The 23,228-nt window shown below is 59.5% G+C and overlaps 3 protein-coding genes across 5 annotated transcripts; 2 read left to right on the top strand and 1 right to left on the bottom strand.

Annotated features, from left to right (window-relative positions):
- The first annotated feature begins 54 nt into the window (after positions 1-54).
- On the top strand, positions 55-1,033 carry OTOS (otospiralin). 3 transcript variants are annotated; one of them, XM_004597415.2, is made up of 4 exons: positions 55-144; positions 230-325; positions 410-436; positions 747-1,033. In XM_004597415.2, exons 2-4 carry the CDS (start codon positions 268-270, stop codon positions 929-931), a joined length of 270 nt encoding a protein of 89 aa, XP_004597472.1. In that variant the 5' UTR covers positions 55-144; positions 230-267; the 3' UTR covers positions 932-1,033. The 3 variants fall into 3 exon arrangements, with proteins under 3 accessions (XP_004597472.1, XP_058520258.1, XP_058520257.1); XM_058664275.1 differs by lacking the exon at positions 410-436; XM_058664274.1 differs by having other exon boundaries at positions 230-436.
- Positions 1,034-2,068: 1,035 nt separating this feature from the next.
- COPS9 (COP9 signalosome subunit 9) lies at positions 2,069-3,854 on the top strand. The gene is made up of 4 exons (XM_058664273.1): positions 2,069-2,201; positions 2,918-2,990; positions 3,635-3,707; positions 3,772-3,854. Exons 1-3 carry the CDS (start codon positions 2,139-2,141, stop codon positions 3,670-3,672), a joined length of 174 nt encoding a protein of 57 aa, XP_058520256.1. The 5' UTR covers positions 2,069-2,138; the 3' UTR covers positions 3,673-3,707; positions 3,772-3,854.
- An 11,472-nt stretch (positions 3,855-15,326) lies between these two features.
- LOC101518183 (olfactory receptor 9S13-like) lies at positions 15,327-16,345 on the bottom strand. The gene has a single exon (XM_058664310.1). It carries the CDS (start codon positions 16,343-16,345, stop codon positions 15,353-15,355), a length of 993 nt encoding a protein of 330 aa, XP_058520293.1. The 3' UTR covers positions 15,327-15,352.
- Positions 16,346-23,228: the final 6,883 nt, after the last annotated feature.

Here is a 23,228-nt window from a genome sequence, read left to right as displayed (position 1 = left end):
AGGCCCCTGCTTCTCCCATGGGCACGGAATGCGCAGGCGGACAGCTTGAGCAGCGTCGCTTCCTTCCTGTCCCAGCCCTATATAAAGAGCAGGCCCGGCGCTGGCCACCACCGGCCGGGCGGACGCCAGCGGGGACCCCAAGAGGTGAGGCTGCGCCTGGCCGGGGTGAGGGGAGGACGGCCACACGCAGTCCCTTCCGATTGCCCTGACTCTGCTACCCCTGCTGCAGGAGCAGCTGAGCGTTGCTGGAGGGCCGTGCTGGGGAAGATGCAGGCATACGTGTTGTGGGCACTGGCCTTCTGCCTCCTGCTGGGGCCTCCTGCAGGTGAGGGGCTGCCCAGGACGACCCCGGGGACGTCTGGCTGGGACAAGCGGTGGGCAGTCCCAGCTGATGGCCCCTCCCCCACAGGAGCCAAGCCGCTGCAGGAGCCAGAAGGTAGGTCTCTGGGAGCCCCTGCTCTGCTGGAACTGCGGGGAGGAGGACGGGGACCTCGTGGCTTCCTCTGGAGCAAATACAGGAGCAGACGGGGCCCTGGCTGGTCTCTGCCCACCCTGCAGAGACCCCTGGCAGGCCTGGGGCGTGCTGGGCAGGAGGGGCCCTGGTGACCCCGATGTCCCCTCTAGACTTGAAGTCCAGGCCAGCAGAGCCCCCACGGGTCCTACACAGTCACCCCATGCTGTCCTTGTGTGGCTGGACCCCCCACTCTGCATTGACCCTCAGGGGCTGGGGCCTGCCCGTCTTCCAGATCCCTACGCGGAGCCACCGGCCATGCCCTACTGGCCCTTTTCTACCTCGGACTTCTGGAACCATGTGCAGCACCTGCAGGAGCAGGGCGCCTACTCCCAGCTCGAGGACCTGGCCCGCACCTTCTTCGCCCACTTCCCGCTGGGCAGCACCCTGGGCTTCCACGTTCCCTACCAGGAGGACTGACTGGCCCCACCCTGGGTCCTGCTGCCCAGTCTGGGGCAAGTGGGGTCCAAGTGACTGGCCAGCCCTGACCTCGCCCCCAATAAACTCCCCTGTGGACCAGCACAGTGCGGTGGACTTCCTTTCTGCCTGGGGGCCTGCTGTCACTCCCACACTCCCACCCCGTCACTCCCCGTCACTCCCCGTCACTCCCCGTCACTCCTGGTCACTCCCATCCCATCACTCCTGGTCACTCCCACCCCATCACTCCTGGTCACTCCCACCCCATCACTCCTGGTCACTCCCACCCCATCACTCCTGGTCACTCCCACCCCGTCACTCCCATCACTCTCACCCCATCACTCCCCGTCACTCCCCATCACTCCCACCCCTGTCACTCCCCGTCACTCCCCGTCAGTCACTCCTGGTCACTCCCACCCCGTCACTCCTGGTCACTCCCACCCCATCAGTCCCGTCACTCCCACCCCGTCACTCCTGGTCACTCCCACCCCATCAGTCCCGTCACTCCCACCCCTGTCACTCCTGGTCACTCCCCGTCACTCCTGGTCACTCCCACCCCGTCAGTCCCGTCACTCCCACCCCGTCACTCCTGGTCACTCCCCATCACTCCCCTGTCACTCCTGGTCACTCCCCGTCACTCCTGGTCACTCTCACCCCGTCAGTCCCGTCACTCCCACCCCGTCACTCCTGGTCACTCCCCATCACTCCCCTGTCACTCCTGGTCACTCCCCATCACTCCTGGTCACTCCCACCTCCATGCTGGGGGAACCACTGGTTTATGGGGCGGCTTCTCTTGGCCACCAGCAAGTGTCACACTCACTGACCGGCTCTGACTTGGTGTCTGCTGAGGGCCTGGGTCACCCGCACCTCCAGTAGCACCCCTCTCCCTGCACCTGGCTCTGTCCCCGCGGCTGCCCTCGCCACCCCTGGCTCCCACGCCACCTGACCCGCTCTGGCGGTCTCTGCACTGGCCGTCCCACCTTGTCCAGGGTGGCCCCTGACCACCAAGGAGGCGCTGGCCCTACTGGACAAGCAGCAGCCAGAGGCCGGGCGCTCCCAGGCGCCGCCCAGCCCCGCTGATTGACAGGCAGGTGGCTGGAGGCGAGCAGACCACAGAGTCGCGGTCCTCCGGCGGCTAGACCTGACGGGCAGGCACGGGCCGGAAGTGACGCCCGGGCCGGATGTGGGCCTAGAGCTCCCCAGGTCCGAGATGAAGCCGGCAGTGGACGAGATGTTTCCTGAGGGCGCGGGGCCGTACGTGGACCTGGACGAGGTGGGCACTGTGGGCGCGGGGTGTGGGTGGACCTGGACGAGGTGGGCAGGGCTGTGCGTGGACCAGGACGAGGTGGGCAGGGCTGTGCGTGGACCAGGACGAGGTGGGCACGGCTGTAGGTGGACCAGGACGAGGTGGGCAGGGCTGTGCGTGGACCAGGACGAGGTGGGCACGGCTGTAGGTGGACCAGGACGAGGTGGGCAGGGCTGTGGGTGGACCTGGACGAGGTGGGCAGGGCTGTGCGTGGACCAGGACGAGGTGGGCACGGCTGTAGGTGGACCAGGACGAGGTGGGCAGGGCTGTGGGTGGACCTGGACGAGGTGGGCAGGGCTGTAGGTGGACCAGGACGAGGTGGGCACGGCTGTAGGTGGACCTGGACGAGGTGGGCAGGGCTGTGCGTGGACCTGGACGAGGTGGGCAGGGCTGTGGGTGGACCTGGACGAGGTGGGCAGGGCTGTGGGTGGACCTGGACGAGATGGGCACGGCTGTAGGTGGACCTGGACGAGGTGGGCAGGGCTGTGGGTGGGCGCGGGGTGTGGGTGGACCTGGACGAGGTGGGCAGGGGGTGTGGGGAATTGCAGGAGGTAAGTTTGTCACCTGCTCCCCGCGGGGTCTGTTCCCGTGGTGGGTCCTGTTGGCCGTGTCCTGGAGGCCGTGGGCACTGTGGGCACTGCTGCCCACTCTCTGGCTCACACTGAGCCCCCCTTTCCCCGCAGGCAGGAGGCAGCACGGGGCTGCTGATGGACCTGGCGGCCAACGAGAAGGCGGTGCACGCGGACTTCTTCAATGGTGAGGGGCCCGCCCGGGGCTGCCCAGCCGGCACTGTCCTCCCCTTGTGGCCACAGGGGCAGCTTTGTGGCGGGAGTGAGCCTGCTCCGGTGCAGCAGCTGTGGTGGGACGCTCCTGGCTGTTGGCGCCAGCAGGCAGCCTTCGGCGCCGGCCCAGCCGGCAGTTGAGTTTGAGCAGGGCCTGTGTGGCTCCGGACCTCAGCTGGTCAGTGGAGTGAGGTGCCATGGCCCTGCTGTCCCCTGAGGGTCGGCCCTGGGCCCTTCGCCGGCTGAGCCTGGATTCGGGTGCCTTCGGCAGCGCATAGCCCTGCCCAGCTCCTTCCCGGAATGGAGTGAGGACTTAGGATGCAGCCCGCCCCATGACCTGGTTGCAGCGCGAGGCTTCACTAGCCAGGCAGCGTTGGGGTGCCAGCTCGGATGGTGGGTGCTGCGCCTCCGGGTCCCCCAGGCTCCGTCAGTCGTGATGGTGTCCATGACCGGCAGCGCAGGTCAGCTGTCCAGGCCTGTGTCTGTGCCCGGGGTGTGAGTCCTGCTTGGCTCGGGCAGGCTTGTCCAGAGCCATCCAAGCTGCCCTCGGACCCACGGCGGGCGCTGCGGCTGCCTGTCCCCCGGCCATGGTCACCCATGTTTCTGTTCCTTTGCCAGACTTTGAAGATCTCTTTGATGACGATGACATCCAGTGAGCTGTCCGGCAGATGTGTCTTCCTGCCCTGTTCATGTGGCGAGTGGCAGCCCTGTGCAGAGGAGGGTTTCAGATGGCGCGAAAAAAGCCTTGTGGTCAGGGCCTGGCTGACCAGGAGAGGGAGGCCTGGCCTAGCTGTCTGTCTGCAGCTTGTCCTGTCTCAATAAAAAAACATTTACATGCGGGGTGACTTGGCAGCTGGTTTCTGGCATTTTTGGGTGGAGAGTGTGGGTCTTGGGGTGTTTGTGGGTGGCCCCTGCTGGGGGCCCTGGCTGGGTTGGCACAGCCTGTTGGAGGCAGGTGGTGGGCACCTGTGAGGTGCTGAGCCTGTCGTGCTCGGTGAAGCCCCACTGTGGGCACCCCATCCCATAGCAGGCCCCGCCCCAGGCCCTGTCTCAGCAGCTGCTGGGGCAGATGTGGAGTTAGGGCAAGTGGCTCTGTGTGTGTGTGTGTCTCTTCCCGTGTCCGCAGTCACAGAGTTCATGGGCAAGCTGTGCATGGATTTCAAAAGATTTTTCACTTCAAAGATAAAATTAACTTTCTTTTGAAGATTTGCTTATTTTTATTTGAAATGCAGATTTAGAGAGAAAGGCAGGAATCTTTCAGCTGCTGTTTCATTCCCCAAATGGCTGCAACAGCTAGAGCTGAGCCCATCTGAAGCCAGGAGCCAGGAGCTTCGTTCTGGTCTCCCATGCGGGTGCAGGGTCCCAAGACCTCCACTGCTTTCCCAGGCCACAAGCACGGAACTGGATCAGGACTGAAACAGTTGGAATACAAACCAGTGCCCGTATAGGAAGCCAGTGCTGTAGGTGGAGGATTAGCCCGCTACGCCAGCAGCCTCCATGCCTTGTTCTTTGCGCCTTGCAGGCTCTGCAAGGCCCCCTGCCCCGAGCCGGCCCTCTGCAAGGCCCCCTGCCCCGAGCCGGCCCTCTGCAAGGCCCCCTGCCCCGAGCCGGCCCTCTGCAAGGCCCCCTGCCCCGAGCCGGCCCTCTGCTACCCTCTCGCCTCAGGCCATCGGGGGCTTGTACCAGGGTGGTGACTGGAACTCCAGCCATCATCGCCCTTACTCTTCTGCTGTCACACTCCTGTGCACACACCACTGCCCTGGGACGGAGGGTGAGGGCTCTCCCGGGGACTCCATGAGTCTTGAGGTGGAGGGAACATTCTGGAAGGCTGGTTGTGGGAGGGCAGCTGACCTCAGGGCTCAGGCCCCGATTGTCGCGCAGTGCGAGATCATGCTGGACCCAGTGTAGGACGTGAGGAGGAGTCTTCATTTCCCAAGCTTGCGGACACTCCAGAGCCACTGCGCCGAGCCGCCAACGTCCGCGGTTTCTAAGCTCTCATCCTCCAATCAGAGCCATGCAGGACAGTTTCAGGCAAGAAGGGAGTTACCAGAGCCCGAAGTCTATATTTATCCTGACGTAGCCGAGCAGGAGGCAGGAGGGCTGGGTGCGCAGAGCTTGGGAGTCATTTCCATGCCGTCAGTTGTGCATGGTGTGGAAGGCAGTGCTCAGGGTAACTGGGTGCTTCTACCTGCCGCCCAGGGAGTGCGGTGTCCATCTGCTTGGCAGTCTGGCCCAGGGCAGCCTGCTGGGCCCCGCCGCACTGTGCTGGCCTGGGCAGGGTCTCGGTGATTCTGCCCCATGAGCTGTCAGTTGCCAGTCCGATGCTGAATCACTGTTAAGGGGAATGGAAGTGTCCGGTCCGGTTGTGAGGGGCAGCCTTGAGGCTGGGGCCAGTGGGTGCTCGAGGGACCCGCTGGCCCCCAGGTGGAGCATTTGGCGAGGTCCATGGTAGGTGTCAATGTCGGGTGTGAGTGATGGTGTATCTGGCACCCCTGGGATATGCCCTGAGCTGCTGGGGGCGCCTGAGCCTGCTGGCCGTGGGGCAGAGGCGGTGTGAGGTCCCTGGCTGCCCCTGGATCCAGCACTCTCTGGAGGAGTCCACGGTCTTGTGCGGCCATGCAGGTGGTCAGACCCAGGGGTCCTGACCTGTGAACTGCTCTGGAGACAGACTTGGGGCAGTGTGGAGCCCAGAGGTCAGGGTGACATGGGTAATGTGACAGGAGACTGGCCAAGGACAGCACCCATCTGATGGCAGTGGTGCCAAGGCCCGCACCCGGCCTGGGCCGTGGGCACATTTGTAGGCATGCCCAACTGTCTAATGAAGTTCTTGTCCCTTGTGGGAACACCTGTGACCCGTGCCCTCCCCACTTGTGGGTGTGCTGACACCTTCCTGGGCCCAGAGCCACGTAAGAAAGGAAGTCCTTCCGGGGGTGTGGTGTGTGCCATGAGGAAATCCTGCAGCGCAGGCCACGAGGGACTGAGTGGACACGGATCACTACAGAGAATTCTGTTAATGGCACACGAGACTAACAGGCGCAGGACACTGAGCTGCCCAGCTGGGCGATGTGCGGAGCGGCCAGACCTCACAGGGTCGCTCAGAGGTGAAGGAATGCCGCAAGACAGAACTTTCCACCCCCTTGGCGTCTTAGGAGGAGCTGCCCGAACGGGAAGGCACTGTGTGTAAAGCAGATGTTGGCAGAAAGGAGCAGCCAGCCATGCAGGGTCAGCGGGGGCATAGTCTGGACAGGTCAGCGAGGAGACACAGGCTGGATGACCTCACATGCCAGCGTGCTGCAACGGGTGTTAGAACGGCATGCAGCCCTGTGCTGGGAGGGGCACGGTGCTGTATGGAAGTGCGGCAGGGATGGAGCCGGAGGTGCCGGAGGTGCGGGAGCCGCTGGCCGGCTGCCACACACAGGTGTTTGCTGTGAAGTCGTAGAAACAATGCTGCCGAGCAAAGACTGCATCTGCGCCCTGGGAGCCCGAGCAGGCTGAGAGCCAGACCGCGTCCGCGCCCTTGGAGCCCGATCTGGCCGCGAGCCGTCCGCGCCCTGGGAGCCCGAGCAGGCCGCGAGCCGTCCGCGCCCTGGGAGCCCGAGCAGGCTGAGAGCTGGACTGCGTCCGCGCCCTGGGAGCCCGAGCAGGCTGAGAGCTGGACTGCGTCCGCGCCCTGGGAGCCCGAGCAGGCTGAGAGCCGGACCGCGCCCGCGCCCTGGGAGCCCGATCTGGCCGCGAGCCGTCCGCGCCCTCGGAGCCCGAGCAGGCTGAGAGCCGGACCGCGTCCGCACCCTGGGAGCCCGATCTGGCCGCGAGCCGTCCGCGCCCTCGGAGCCCGAGCAGGCTGAGAGCCGGACCGCGTCCGCACCCTGGGAGCCCGATCTGGCCGCGAGCCGTCCGCGCCCTCGGAGCCCGAGCAGGCTGAGAGCCGGACCGCGCCCGCGCCCTCGGAGCCCGATCTGGCCGCGAGCCGTCCGCGCCCTCGGAGCCCGAGCAGGCTGAGAGCCGGACCGCGCCCGCGCCCTGGGAGCCTGAGCAAGCCATGAGCCGGACCGCGTCCTCGCCCTCGGAGCCTGAGCTGGCCATGAGTCGGACCGCGTCCTCGCCCTCGGAGCCCAAGCAGGCCAAGAGCCGGAGCAGGCCGCGCCCTCAGAGCCCGAGCAGGCTGAGAGCTGGACCGCGCCCGCGCCCTCGGAGCCTGAGCTGGCCATGAGCTCGACCTTGGCGTGGAAGGGTTTCTGCAGGGCCTGTGAAGCAGGACGTGTTACTGCTGGCTAGTGCCTGTGTGCACATATGGGGATACTTTCTAGGTGAGTGGCAGACACACTCACACCCCTCCATAGTCCTGAGTCCACAGGCTCCGATCCTGTGGTGGTGGAGACCCATTGTGACAGGTGTGAGGTCAGGCCTGAGCAGGTGGCAGGCCCCAGGCCCAGCCTGGAGGAGGCACGTGTGGATCAGTCCTAGAGGGAGATTGGAGACGGGCCTCAGGTACAGGATGCTGTCCAGGGGAGGTGGAGGGTGGGTGGCCGCAGGTGGCCCTCCCGGGTGGGCTCAGGGGCCTCCAGCAGCAGAAGGGGTAGGGGTGACGCTGTGCACAGGCTGTCCCTCCAAGAGGTGGGCCTGACTGCATGGGGGTCTTTCCCTGTTTCCTTGGGCTCCCCGTTGGTGACTGGAGCAGAGAGGGCAGATCTGGCCTTTGTGGACAAGGACTTTTGGGGACAGGGTCAGGTTTTACATAGAGCACTCCTCTGCAGGTGGTGTCACCAGCATCGGCCCTGCCGGGGCCCCTGGAGGCGGCTGGTGGCCAGCGTCGGCCCTGCCGGGTCCCCTGGAGGCGGCTGGTGGCCAGCTGGCTTCCACCATGCACAGCTGTGTTTTCTCCTTAGCTGAGTTCGCTTACGTCCCGGCAATGCAGAGGTGGCTGCTCGCCTGGAGAGTCGCTTGCAGGCTGGTGGTGGAGGCATGCTGCGGGCGGAGATCCAGGCTCCTGCCAGCCAGCAGGCCCTGTGATGTTTTTGCTTTTTCTGTTTGGCTGTTTCATCTTTGACACTGGCTTTGCTGACACTTGATTATTTCTGTCACTTGGAAATTCGCCTCTACGTCCCCAGTTGCCCAGAGCAGTTCAGTAAACATTGGAAACACTCCTTGCGCTTGCTGAGGCGGTGGAGCACGGGCCAGGCGCACAGACCCCGTGGAGAGCACAGGCTGTGCTGTGTGTGCCCAGCGTGTTGCTGGTGATCTCAGAGGCCCCAGAGACGCTGCTCTGTGAGAGCCAGTGCTGAGCTGGGGGTGTGTCCACCCGGAGATCTCGGGGAGGGGGCCAGCTGACCAGAGCTCCCCTGCACAGGTGGACACAAAGGTTCAGATCCCAGCTATGTCTCTGTGTCTGTGACATGGGGCTGTTCCTACGCAGCCTGTGTTGGCAGACAATACACAAGAAAGGACAACAGCAACACGTTATCTTGAGAAAAGTTTAAAATTTCCGCGTAGTGAACGGTACTGTTGATATAATCGGTATTTAAAGGAACACTCAGCTGCATTTACCTGACAAAGGACTCATTCTGTCAGAAACAGTGTCCAGAACTCTGTTAAACCAGTGACAAAAAGTGCAGCTGGAGAAAACGTGGGTAGGAGATGTTTCACTCGTGTGCAGTCACGCTCCGCTGCCGGGTGGGTGTGTGGCACAGCAGGCAGGATGCTGTTGGGATGTGGACTCCTCGGGTACGGGGCCTGCCGCCCACTCACAGGCAGGAGCCGTGATGCAGTAGTGGGATTTCTGTCAGTCATGTTGGAGGCCTGTGTCCAGTTCCCAGGGTGAGGCTGTGACACCTACAGCAGGGGCTGTGGCGTCCATGGTGGGGGCTGTGGTGCCCATGGCAGGGGCTGTACTGCCCACGGCTGGGGCTGTGGTGTCACGATGGGGCTGTACTGTCCGTGGGGTGGCCATGACACCCATGGCAGGGGATGTGGTGCCCATGACGGGGCTGTACTTACTGCCCACGGCTGAGGCTATGGTGCCCACAGCTGGGGCTGGAGCTGTGTTGCCATGGCAGGGGCTGTACTGCCTACAATGGGGCTGTGGTGCCCACGGTGGGGGCTGTGACGTCCACGCTGGGGGCCATGGTGCCCACAGGCCTCCCACAACTGCAGGGGTTGTGGTTGGATCTTCGTTGGGATCCGAGGCTCCATGAGCGTGCCCTGAGCTCTCTTGGCTTACTTGGAATTTTTTATCAGGTGGGTTGGAAGTTGTGATGGAAACATGCCTGAGCTCTGTGGGCGGTGTCAGGTGGCTGAGTAGATCTGCCTCTCAATAAAACAAATCTTTTAAAGAACCTGAACAAATTAGGTTTTGAAGTATGATGCTCAACGCAATGAAGGCTGCATATGACAGACTTGGCACTAACATACTGGATGGGGAGACAGCGAGAGCTACGGCCTGAACAGAGCAGCTCTCACGCATACCGTTCTTAACCAAGTGCAGGAAGTTGAAGATAAACGGAAGGCAAATCCGTAGGAAGAGAGCCCGTGAGATACTTCGTAATGATTCTGTAGATAAGCTCAGAGCCTGGACCAAGAGATTATTAAATCTGAGAAGTGAGTTAGAAAAGATTCCGAACAAGACCTCAAAAATCAGTAGCATTTTTATACATGGTTAATAAGCTTGCTGGGAAAGAAGCTGTGAAAGCAGTGCCCTCCACCACGGCTGCCCACAGAGTAACACCCAGGGTAAGCTGAGGCAGGAAGCAGTGCCCTCCACCATGGCTGCCCACAGAGTAACACCCAGAGTAAGCTGAGGCAGGAAGCAGTGCCCCCCCCACGGCTGCCCACAGAGTAACACCCAGGGTAAACTGAGGCAGGAAGCAGTGCCCCCCCCCCCACGGCTGCCCACAGAGTAACACCCAGGGTAAGCTGAGGCAGGAAGCAGTGCCCTCTACCATGGCTGCCCACAGAGTAACACCCAGAGTAAACTGAGGCAGGAAGCAGTGCCCCCCCCACGGCTGCCCACAGAGTAACACCCAGGGTAAACTGAGGCAGGAAGCAGTGCCCTCCACCACAGCTGCCCACAGAGGAACACCCAGAGTAAACTGAGGCAGGAAGCAGTGCCCCCCCCACGGCTGCCCACAGAGTAACACCCAGAGTAAACTGAGGCAGGAAGCAGTGCCCCCCCCACGGCTGCCCACAGAGTAACACCCAGGGTAAACTGAGGCAGGAAGCAGTGCCCTCCACCACAGCTGCCCACAGAGGAACACCCAGAGTAAACTGAGGCAGGAAGCAGTGCCCTCCACCACAGCTGCCCACAGAGGAACACCCAGAGTAAACTGAGGCAGGAAGCAGTGCCCCCCCACGGCTGCCCACAGAGGAACACCCAGGGTAAGCTGAGGCAGGAAGCAGTGCCCTCTACCATGGCTGCCCACAGAGTAACACCCAGAGTAAACTGAGGCAGGAAGCAGTGCCCTCCACCACGGCTGCCCACAGAGTAACACCCAGGGTAAGCTGAGGCAGGAAGCAGTGCCCTCCACCACGGCTGCCCACAGAGGAACACCCAGAGTAAACTGAGGCAGGAAGCAGTGCCCTCCACCATGGCTGCCCACAGAGTAACACCCAGAGTAAACTGAGGCAGGAAGCAGTGCCCTCCACCATGGCTGCCCACAGAGTAACACCCAGGGTAAGCTGAGGCAGGAAGCAGTGCCCTCCACCATGGCTGCCCACAGAGGAACACCCAGGGTAAGCTGAGGCAGGAAGCAGCAAAGACAGCGAAGCGTCAGAGAAACCAAGTGAAGAGCATCTGTGTCCTTGGCTGGGAGGAATTTCTATTGTTAAAATGGCCGTTTTACCCAAAAGTGATTTTTAAATTCAATGCAAAATGGAAAAGGCTAGACATTCCAAACAGAACTAGGAAACAGCAATCAAAATATTGTTTGGAACAGAGAAGCCAAAGCAGTATGGCCTAAAAACAACAAACCTGGAGGCGCCACAAGCCCTTATTTTTTGGCCTCCTTCAGGGCTGTAGTAAGCAGAACGGCATGGCACCAGCACAGACGGAGCAAACGTGGAATCCCACGTAAAGATCAGACATCTTCAGCGGGTTCTTGAAAAAGGTGCCACAAGTGTACAGTGAGGAGGGCACCGTGTGTGATCAGTGGTGCTGGGAAGTCGGGGTGTCCCTGCACCTCCGTTTCTTACTGTATGTGAAAAGCAACTCAAAATGGATCAAAGGCCTGAATATTAGAACTGAAATTGAGATTACTAGAAGCAAGGGAAAGCTTGCGACGCATTGGTGAGACCAACTTGGGGACTGCAGGTGTCACGGGATGCGCACCAGCGAACGCTCGCAAGGGACCCAAACAGCAAAGAGGCCACTTGCGGCAGAAAACACTTTCAAGCTATGCACCTGCCAAAGAGCATGGGGACAGAGAAGTTCAGTGAGTGACATCAAAGCCGACTGATAAGAGATCTGATAGGACATTTCTCAAAAGAGAAAGACCAACAGCTAACACAGGTATGGAAAAAATGGAAAAAAAATGTCCAGTGTCGCCAGCCCTTGGGGAAATGAAATCCAAGCTCTCCTAGTCCAGTTGGCGTGGCCTGAGTAAGATTCCATGCATAAGAAGCACAGTGAGGGTGCGGAGAAAAGTCACTCGGATCTGAGTCCACCTCGACAGGATTGGAGCCTAATGAAGCCACTGTGGAGGGAAGGAGAAGGTTCCAGCAAACTCTCCCACTTGTGAGTACACACACAAAAGGAAGTGGAATCAGCCGGGCTAGGGGTTCAGCCCGGGTGCCTGGACAGATGGAGGGGTGAAGAAGGTGCGCACTCATTCAGTGGGAGTTTAGCCAGTGTCGCAGGATGACACCTGCTGCGTGCAGTGCCGTGGATGGGACTGGACAGCCTCGTGGAGTGTGAGAAAAGACAGAGAAACACAGGTTCTCTTGAGGGGGGGCCAGGGAGGCTGGGCTTGGCGCAGGGAAGCAGCTGTGCAGGGGGAGGCTGGTGAGAAGCTGGGCTGGACGCAGGGAGCAGCTGTGCAGGGGGAGGCTGGTGAGAAGCTGGACTGGTCCCAGGGAGCAGCTGGGCAGTGGAGAGGCTGGTGAGAAGCTGGGCTGGACTCAGGGGAGCAGCTGTGCGGGGGAGGCGCTGTGGTGGGAGGCTGGAGAGCCAGGAGGAAACCCCACACTCTGAGACAGGAGGACTGAGTCCTGGCATTCCAAGCACCCAAGTGGGCTACAGTTCACAATGGCCTACTGTGTGCTTTCGGGGACATCAGGAACAAGCTGAAAGACTCCAGGCACAGAGGAATGAGGCAGCCATGCCGGGCACCTTGAAATGCCACATCACGCTTCACAAATATGCATAACCATCGCTTAAGCCGCCACAGAACAGCTTGTGCAATGTGAAAAGAATGCATAAAGGAATTGTCAGACACAATCCAGGCCGGGAAACTCCCAGTCTAGTGAGTTTGCAAAATATGCCGGTCTGGGAAAAAGAATGTTTGTAGCTGGTTATTTTGAGAGAAAAAATTACATCTGTGAAAGCTATTTGCATGATTTAGGGTACTGGGGTCTGCACCTGGAGGGTGGAGAGGCGTCATGGCCGAGGCTGGCTCCTGGGGAAGTGGGGACTTGCTATGTGACAGCCGCTTCCCACAATCTCTCCCAGGGGAAAGAAAGAATGCCTCTTAGTCTCGACATCTCAGTTGTATCCTTTTGAGTTAATAAATAATTTTCATTGAATGAATTGAAAAGGAAATTAAAAAAAAACTTTTCTGAAGCAAATCAAAAGGGAGAACAGCTTCTCTGGGCCCGTGGACATGCGTGGCGTACAGCACGGTGTTGGATGGGAGCGTGTGGGGCCCGTGGACATGCGTGGCGTACAGCACGGTGTTGGATGGGAGCGTGTGGGCCTGTGGACATGCGTGGCGTACAGCACGGTGTTGGATGGGAGCGTGTGGGCCCGTGGACATGCGTGGCGTACAGCACGGTGTTGGATGGGAGCGTGTGGGCCCGTGGGCATGCGTGGCGTACAGCACTGTGTTGGATGGGAGCGTGTGGGCCCGTGGGCATGCGTGGCGTACAGCGCGGTGTTGGATGGGAGCGTGTGGGCCCATGGACATGCGTGGTGTACAGCACGGTGTTGGATGGGAGCGTGTGGGGCCCGTGCAGTGGCTCAACCCCCGCCTGACAGCACTGGCATCCCACAGCGGCACCGGTTCGTGTCCCGGCTGCTCTGCTTCCTGCCCAGATCCCAGCCTGTGGCCTAGGAGAGCAGCAGAGGACGGCCCAAAGCCTTGGGAGAGCCGGAGGAAGCTCCTGGCTCCTGGCTTCAGATCAGCTCAGCTCTACTTGTTACAGCCGTTTAGCAAAGGATCCAGAGGATGAGGTCCAAAGGCAGATACTGTCGCAGACACCACAGGGATAAGCTGCTCCGAGCAGCCGTCTGCCACGGCTTCAGAAGCTCTGAGGAGATGGGCAAGTTCCTGGCCACACTGCCGGGGTTAAATCGAGAAGACACAGAGGTACAGCCTCCTCACACAGCCGTGCTGAAGCTGTAATTCACAGCCAGCCATTACAGAGAAGTCCGGGACCGGCCCCCGCACCGTGTTCAGGAGGAACTAAGCTCAGGGCTTCCGACTCTTGCAGGATAGCCAAAGGGCTGCCACGCTGCCACGCTCTACGAAGCCAGCAGCGTTCTGAGATCAAAACCAAGCAGACACACAGCTCCTAGACGGACTGCACAGCAGCGTCTGCCCATAGATGCGAAAATGCCAACCAGCTGGAGCAAGTTGAGCACAGCTCTGCACCGAGCGGCTCAAAACCACCGTGAGTCACAGCCGGGTGTGGAAAGGGGAACCCCGACTTAACATGCGGCTCCAGTGTGGAGCAGGAGGAAGACGGCATCAACGAGACCCCCGTTCCCACATGTCCACAGTCGCCAAAATGAGGAATCAACCAAGGAGTCCACCGTGAGATGAAAGGCCAGGAAGTGACACACACTCACACACACACAATGGGGTGTGATCATCAGGTGAACGACCAAGTGGCACACTTACATGTGCACACACAGGCATGCACACACACACAGACTCACACACACACACAATGGGGTGTGATCATCAGGTGAACGACCAAGAAGTGACACACTTACATATGTGCACGCACAGGTACGCACACACACATACAGACACACACACACAATGGGGTGTGATCATCAGGTGAACGACCAAGTGGCACACTTACAGACATATGTGCACGCACAGGTACGCACACACACATACACACACACGCCACCAGTCGCCCAACCCAGAGGTGCACTGGAAGTATCCATGTACGTTTTGTTTCTGTAATTAATTGCCCATAATTTATTGCATGTATTCATAGACAATAAAGGGTTCCTGCTATTTTACTTCTGAAACTCCAGGGGTTTGCAAAAAAGACAGACTCAAGAAAGGGAGTCACTTACAAGGTGTTTGACAGCAGCCAGCCGGATGCTCGAGGGGCAGTCACCAGTGCAGCCGCCACCCCAAAGAGGCACCGAGCCGAATTCCATCTGCATAAGCCACAAGGATCGTGGACTATAGCAGACATGAGTACCTTGGGATTCTTGGGTATCCTTCTCTGAACACGCCACAGAACAGAGTCCTCAGGAAGATGACCAACAGACTCAGCGAAGATTTCTCGGGAATGATGCCATGGAAGCCCCGAGGGGGTTCATGTGCAAACCCCAAGTGAAAAGATCATTTCTGCAGTCAGCATAAAAAAGAAAACAGTACAGTAGAAACGGTGGGGAAAAGTCATGCTCTCCTCCTATAAGAGCACCCAGTGTCTGCAAATGGGGGAGACTCGCGGCCACTGGACAGTGACGGTGAGCAGGCGGGCTGGCCCGAGCAGGTGGGCTGAGCCTAGCAGGCAGGCTGGGCAGAGCAGAGACTGTGGTTCATACTGGACAGTGTGTGGGAAGAGAATCATTCTCCTGGGAATGCCGGCCGCCTGGCTGGTGTGTGGTGGCACGGAAGGAACCCCGGGACTGATGATGTGCAGGAACCTGGCTCTGTGCGGTGGCCGGGGCCCCTCACAGGAAGGCCAGTTCATGTGACCACCTGGAGCTCATGCCGAGGAAGACCCCGGCTGCGGCCAGCTGCCCCTGGGGCGCGGAGGCCTGGGCTCTTCCGGTCTCTGCTTGATCCTGCCGTGCAGTGTCCGACCCTCGCGCACTAGCCACATGGAGCGGTTCAGAGACCCAACGACTGGCCCACACGGATCCTGGGGTTGTGGCGGGGCACAGAGAGGAGCGGGAGGGCACAGCAGCTTTGGAACAAGGAGAGGGGCAGGGGCCTTGCTCTAAGGGGCCCAGATGTGGCCTCTCCTGGCCCCCGTCCTGCCCGCGGCCGCGCACCTGTGCCCCAGCCTCCCCAGCGCTTCTTTCACCTCCCGGTTCCGCAGGCTGTAGATGAGGGGGTTGAGCGTGGGGATGACAAGGGTGTAGAAGATGGAGACGGCCTCGGCCTGCTCCACAGAGCCCACGCCCCTGGGCTGGCCATACACGACAAAGACAGTGCCGTAGAACAGGGACACAGTCACCAGGTGCGAGCCGCAGGTGGACATGACCTTGTGCCGCCCTGACCCCGAGCGCATTCCCAGCACGGTCACCACGATGTAGCCGTACGAGACGAGGACCGCCAGCGCGGTGCCCACGATGATGAGGCCACAGATGGCGAACATGACGCGTTGGTTGAGGGCTGTGTCAGCACAGGCCAGGCGCAGCAGTGGGGGCACATCGCAGAAGAAGTGGTCAATGCGGGTAGAGCTGCAGAAGGGCAGCCGGAAGGTGAGGCTGGTCTCCACCAGGGCGTTGAGGCTGCCCCCACAGTAGGCGCCCAGCACCAGGCGGACCTGGGCCAAGCGGCTCATGGCTGCAGGGTAGTGCAGGGGGCTGCAGATGGCCAGGAAGCGGTCATAGGCCATCACGGCCAGGAGCAGAGCCTCTGTGGTGGCCAGCAGCGAGAAGGAGAAGAGCTGGGCGGCACAGCCGGCAAAGCTGATGGCCTTGGGTGGGGAGAAGGCGCTGGCTAGGGCGCTGGGCGCGATGGCCGAGGAGTAGCACAGGTCCAGCAGGGACAGGTTCTTGAGGAAGAAGTACATGGGGGCGTGCAGGTGGGCGTCCAGGCTGGTGAGTGCCACCATGGTGAAGTTGCCCAGGACGCTCACCACGTACAGGCCCAGCAGCACCGCAAAGAGCAGGGCCTGGGGCTCCACCCCGCCCCCAAACCCCTGCAGCACAAATGGCTCCCAGGATGCCGTGGTCCAGAGGCTGGCGTTGCTGTGGGGGAGCATGGCCCCAGCTGGGCTGGGCGGAGGGCAGCCCTCTCCTCTTCACAGCGGGGCTCCTCCGGCCTGGAAGGACAAAGTGAGCCTGGCTCCTTTGGTTCACAGGTGTGGGTAGAGCCCTCTGCGTGCAGACTGTTGCTGGGGTCTGGGGAGAAGGCCACGTCTCCCCCACCCATCCTGCTCCCAAGATACCTGCTGTCCACCAGAGCCACTGCTGGGCCTGTCCCTGCCACCCCTGCCACCCTCCTCCAGCCTCTCTCACACACAGCAGGACAACCCGCCAGGCAGGGGCTGCAGGACTCATGCCCTCTGGCTTTGCTGATCCCAGCCTGATGCCGACAGTGCCCATTGTGCCAACCCCATGTCTGTCGGTGTCTGGAAGGCCCCTCCATGTGTGGATGCAGGGCAGGTGCAGGGGGGGCCAGCCCAGCCCCTGGGCTGAGAACAGACAGACGGTGGCCAGGGACTTTCCGGTGCTGGCCGTTCCCTGTCTTTGGACCCTGCCCTGGGCTCGCCAGGCTGAAAGCGGTCAGCGCTCTGCACGTCTGCCTTAGTCTCTGTCTCTCCCCGGATGGGCTCCAGGGACCAGAACGGGCTGCTGAGGTCAGAGAGACGTGGGGCAGGAGCAGGGCTGTGTGCTGCCCTCTTCTGGGGACACAGTGACCCCCACCCTGCAGGGCTCCTGGGGGCGGGGGTCATGCTGTCCATGCCTGCTGGGCTGGGCCGCCCTCCCTTAGCTCAGGCACATATGAGGGGCCTCTGACCATGGTGAGTGAGCACCCATGCACCCATATGGGGTCACTGGTTTCATACCCACCCCTGGGGTTCTTAGGTTCCCCAGGCAAGGGAGAAGCCTTGGGATGCCCAGCAGGTCCGAGGAGCTGCCGGCACCTCTGCTGGCAGCCAAGCTCGCTGTTTTGTTGGGAACACAGAGGCTCTGCCTCCTGCAGGGACTCAGGGTGGGCCAGGTGGGGGGAGGTGGTGTTTATCTGGGGCCCAGGGGTCACTCCCGGGGTGGCACAGCAGGTGCTGACTCTGTTCCTGGGCATGGCCTGGAGCTTATGTTGGGCTGACCCCGTTAAGCCACCTCTGTACACGGTCCCTGCAGGGTCCTGAGGTTCCAGCCCTGAACCGTGAGTTGCTGGCGTCTAGCGCCAGCATCTTCCCTGTCTCCTGTGCCCTGCCTTGGTCTGTGCTGAGTGCCAGCTGTGGTGCAGGGAGACCTGGGGTCTGTGTGGAGGGTACGCGTGGACTTGCTCACCGGTGCCTCCTGGCTGGGTCCTTCAGTTGCACAGTGAGTGAGGTGCCTGCATTGTGTTCACTCTGCTGGTAGGATTTTGTGCATCTGGCAGGGCTGGGACTTGGAGCCTCCAATGGCCAATTAGGGGGACCCTAGGCCTGTGCTGCAGGGTGACTCTAGGTCCCTCTGGGTACCCTGCTCTACTCTTGTCCAACTCCACACCCACCAGGGGCTGGGACCAAGGCCAGAAGTCCCTCAGGCACTGAGGGGTGAGCAGGAGGAGGTGTGTGGAGACCTAAGTGTGGGCCTAGTGCCCTGGGAGCTGGCTGTGTGCAACTGCCAGTCCGGGGCGCGGAGTCTTCCCCCAGACCACCTGCTCCTGCCCCGCCCCCACCCTTGGGGCAGAGGAAACTCCAAGATGAGACAAGCTCCTGCAGGGGGGTCCTGGGTACTATCCCACTGCAGTCCTCCCTGGGCTGAGGGCATGCTACATTGTCACAGTGACGCAGCCCCATCCCATCCAGGCCTCTGCCTAAGTCCCTCCTGCAGGTGCTGATCAACTGTGAACATGCAGAGCCCTGCACTCTTTAGGAAGGAGGGAGGGCTGAGCCCTTGGGCCTGGAGCCCAGCTACAGAGGTGGGAGGTGCATACTTGCAGCTTCCGTCATTTCTGGAAGCATATGTGAGTGCTTGTGGGGTCTGCGCTGGGTCTCTGACACTCAGCTCCATGAACACACTCCTGCCTCCAGTTCTGCGCTTGGAGGGACCACTTTGCTCATGTCATGTGAGTGCACACCACGTGAGCTCACAGCACGTGAGATCAGACATAGCACGTGAGATCAGACATGAGTGCACACCACATGAGCTCACACCACGTGAGATCACACCACGTGAAATCACACATGAGCTCACACCACATGACATCATACCATGTGAGATCACACCAGTGAGTGCACACCATGTGAGCTCACACCATGTGAGATTATACCACATGAGATTACACCACGTGAAATCATACCACATGAGTGCACACCACGTGAGATCACATCATGTGAGATCACACCACGTGAGCTCATACCATGTGAGCTCATACCACATGACATCACACCAGCAGTGAGTACACACCATGTGAGATTATACCACATGAGATTATACCACATGAGATCACACCACATGAGCTCACACCACGTGAGTGCACACCACGTGAGATCACACCACGTGAGTGCACACCACGTGAGATCACACCATGTGAGTGCACACCACGTGAGTGCACACCATGTGAGATCCTGCCACATTAGCTCACTCCGCAATGCGTTCTAGTTTCCTCAGTTGTATTGATATGGTTGGGTGACCGAGAGCCCTGTCTGCCCTGGTGGGTGGGAGGCCCATGAAGAGGGGTAGCCTGTGGCCTCATGTCCTGTGTGCTCTGTTCCCTCCTGTCAGCACCTCCAATGTAAGGGCAGACATGCCAGTGCTCCTGGAGCTCTTGGTATGGCACAGCAGGCCTCCGTGCTGTCGGATGCATGTACTTAGGTTTGTGATGTCCTTTTGGGCAACTGGCCCATCACCAGGGGTCCCCTTCCCCATTACCAGGCTCCTGGCCCATCACCAGGGGTCCCCTTCCCCATTACCAGGCTCCTGGCCCATCACCAGGGGTCCCCTTCCCCATTACCAGGCTCCTGGCCCATCACCAGGGGTCCCCTTCCCCATTACCAGGCTCCTGGCCCATCACCAGGGGTCCCTACCCCCCTGCCAGGCCCCACGGCCCATCACCAGGGGTCCCTGTCCCCATTGCTGGGCTCCCTGTCCTGTGTGTAGCACTGATGACTGACATAGCTGCTCATGTCTGCTTTCCCTGTTAACTACTAACTGTCCGTACACAGTTTTCTAGTCTCCGACTTTTAACTTCTGTATGTGCACAGAATTAAAAAAAAAGATTTATTTATTTTACTTGAAAGTGAATTACAGAGAGAGGGAGGGAAAGAGAGAGAGAGATATCTTTCATCCACTGGTTCACTTCTCAAATGGCCAGGAGCCAGAAACTTTGGGGTCTCCCACATGGGTGCAGGGACCCAAGGACTTGGCTCTCCTCCACTGCTTTTCCAGGACATAAACAGGGAGTTGTGTTGGAAATGGAGCAGCTGGCATACAAGCTGGCACCAGCATGAGATGCCGGCGCCACAGCCGGAGGACCTGGCTGATACGCCACTGCACCAGCCCCGCAGTCACATTTCCTAAAATTGTACGTATCCTGATATCACTCTAGCTAATCGGAGCACCTCTGCCATGCGTGAGTCAGGAGCCAGGAGCTTCTTTCCATCTTCTCCTTGGGTGCAGGGCCCAAGGACTTGGCGCCACCTGCTGCTGCTTTCCCAGGTGCATGGACTGGGAGCTGGAGCAGAAGTGGAACAGCCGGGACTTGAACTGATGCCCATGGGTGTTACAGATGGCGGCTTTGCCTGCCACACTATGACACTGGCCCCAGGACATAGATTGTTTTTAAATTCACAAAGCACATTCACAGATTGGATTTCAACAAATTTCAAAGAACTGACCATACATAGAAGATGAAGGCATTGTGTAAGATGACTAACAATCCAAACAAAGCCACGAAACCACCTCGTCTACACGTCAAGAGAAGCTGACAGGCTTGCATTTCCACGGATCAGCAACCCCGGGGACCAGAGGCCGGTATTCACCAGGAAGGGGTCCCCAAGGAAACGGAAGAGGCAGAAGAGACGTGCTGTGCAGCAGGCTGATGAGAAGAGGGTGAAGCAAGGAGATGCTGTTGGACAGGACGGCGCTGGGGACCCCAGAAACAGGCAGGGCTCTTGAGGACCATGGCCAGCGTCTGCACCTAGAGCACCAGAGTCTGTTCCTGGAGCACAACAACCAGCGTCTGCCCCCAGGGACCACGGCCAGTGTCTGTGCCCTCAGGAACCATGGCCAGTGTCTATCCCCGAGGGACCATGGCTGGTGTCTGTCCCCGAGGGACCATGGCTGGTGTCTGCCCCCAGGGACCACGGCCAGTGTGTGTGCCCTCAGGAACCATGGCCAGTGTCTGTCCCCGAGGGACCATGGCCAGTGTCTGCCCCCAGGAACCATGGCCAGTGTCTGTCCCCGAGGGACCATGGCCGGTGTCTGCCCCCAGGGACCATGGCCGGTGTCTGCCCCCAGGGACCATGGCCGGTGTCTGTCCCCGAGGGACCATGGCCTGTGTCTGCTTTTGTGGACTTGAAGCTTCAGGAAAGTTGATGGCTTACAACAAAAAGGTAAGTTTGCAAACTGACCTGAGAAGGAATAGAAGACCGTGTGGGCGCCGGTTCTAATCCCAGCGGCTCCACTTCCCATCCAGCTCCCTGCTCGTGGCCTGGGAAAGCAGGAGAGGACGGCCCAAGGCCTTGGGACCCTGTACCCGTGTGGGAGACCCAGAAGAGGCTCCTGGCTCCTGGCTCAGCTCTGGCTGATGCAGCCTTTTGGGGAGTGAATCAGGAGATGGAAGCTCTCTCTGCTTCTCCGTTTTGCTTTTTTATTTTATTTTATTTTTTGGCGATTTACTCACTTTTATTGGAAAGAAAAGTTTACTGAAAGAAACGAATGCAGAATGAGAGATCTTCATCCACTAGTTCGCTCCCCAAGTGTCCACAGTGGCCAGGCTGAGGTATATGTGTGCACGTTTAAAAAAGCAGGTACTTAAAAGATAAAGAAACTTCTCAGCCTCAGGCATTTTGTTCAAGTAACAAAAAGTTACCTAATGTTGACTCCTGAGCAGCAAAGGACAGGGCTTTGCTTCAAAGGCCACCTTCATGGGGATGCCTGGGGGACATCTGATGTGGTCACTTTCACAAGGCAGTGGGAGGGCTGTCACCGTGTCTCAGGGGACATACTGGACCACACAGCTGCTGGGGGGCTTGGCTGGTGGTGGCCTTCAACCATCTGGTGGTCACCACAGAGAATCCAACCCTGTGTGCGGTCAGACTCTCAATGGCTTTGCAAGGAATGTCCCCATTGACTGTAAAAAGCCTGCTTGATATCAGGACCAAGTCACTGTATCTTCTAGGCTTGTGCGCGCTCAGTTCCTGGTGTTGGACACAAGTCTCATGATCCCGAGAGTCATATTTTTATATCAGCGTCCTCATCAACTGTGACAAAAAATTGTCCCAAACGACTCAGTCCCCGTGAGATCTATTCTGTGGTTCCTAGGCCAGGTTTGCCGTGGCTGGCCTTGCAGGTCTGAAGTCTGTTTCTGGGGCTGAAACTCTGCTTCCAGCTCTAAATCCAGCAGCCGTGAGCGCTTGGAGCTGGCGGAGTTCTAATGTGAAGATGCGCTGTCCTTCACGGTCCCGCTGGCTCCTCAGGTCACTCGGGGCGTTGCCGCGTTGGGTTTCCCAGCCTTGGTGTGTTTTTCTGAGGAAGTCGTGCCTAACTTGTTTTTTTCCCCTACGCTCATTTTTTTTGCATATTTAACATGCAAGAATATTATTTTACCACCTCCCCAGAGAAATCTACTGGTTCCTGTTTTCCTTGAAAAATGAGACCCAAGTTGTGTTTAATCACTGTCCCCCCTTTTGTTTGAAAGCAGCACACAAGGGAATGTTCGCTTTTATCTGTGCCAGGAGGGAGACGCTCAGGCTAGGACACTGGGGTGCCTGCTGGCACCTCCTGCAGAGTGGGGCTGGGTGGCTCCAGAAGGCTGGGTGTCGGGGGATGCCCCTGCTGGGCATGTGCATGTGGGGGACAATAGCTGTTGGATGTGCGCATGTGGGGATGGCACCTGCCGGGTGTGTTGGGGGGCGATGGTAACTGCTGGATCCACCCCAGCACTGCTATCCACGGGGGCCCTTGTCACCAAGCCTTCTGTTCTTCCAAGCCAAGAACAGTTCTGGGTTTTGTTGGAAATCTCTAGTTTTCGTTACTTGGGAACTGATCCAGTCTGTAAATTATCTATAGACGGAGGGCTGTATTGGTCAATTGCTGCTAGTCCACCTGGCTGGACAGCTCAGTGACCCTGCCCCTGGCTGCCCAGCAGTGGTCTTTCTGGCCGGGCCTCACTTCTCATTTGCCTCTTCCCTCCAGTTCTGCTGCAGAAGCACAGTGTCATGTGGACATCCCTGACAAGTGTGTTCAACATTTCACCTTCCTTCCAATGTTTTATCATGGTGAGTTTCACTGGCTAGATTGTCCACGTAGTACTGGACTTTGGGGTGACAGTGAGTCTTGGGCCTCATTTTAGTGGAAACTGTGGTGGGTATTTCAGCGTGGACCATGTCATCGGTCGTGGCTGCCTTTAGCCCTGGTGAGAACACAGCTATGAAGTTGCCTCTGGATGCTGCTTTAGCTGCAGCATCTGCTGTCCAGTGACACATGCCGGAGGGAGCTGTGAACCCACACCCCAGAATACCTGAAACCACAGCAGTGCCGAGCCCCACACCCTGTGTTTTCCCATATGTTTTGAAGAGATTTGTTTGTTTGAAGGCAGATGTTGGAATACAGCCCATAGGAAAGCTGGGACAGCAGAGGCCTGTGGAACCCTGTTGAGAAGAGGCTCCAGGAAAGAGAAGGCGGAAGGCCTCTGCCCCACAGTGCGCTCCTGCCCCCAGTGAGTCCTTGGATGTGTTTTTACGTGTTCTCCCTGAAGATAGGCGGACA

Source organism: Ochotona princeps, chromosome 5, assembly GCF_030435755.1.
Source record: "Ochotona princeps isolate mOchPri1 chromosome 5, mOchPri1.hap1, whole genome shotgun sequence".
NCBI classification, from domain to species: Eukaryota; Metazoa; Chordata; class Mammalia; order Lagomorpha; family Ochotonidae; genus Ochotona; species Ochotona princeps.
This window is presented reverse-complemented; position numbering and strand designations above follow the sequence as displayed.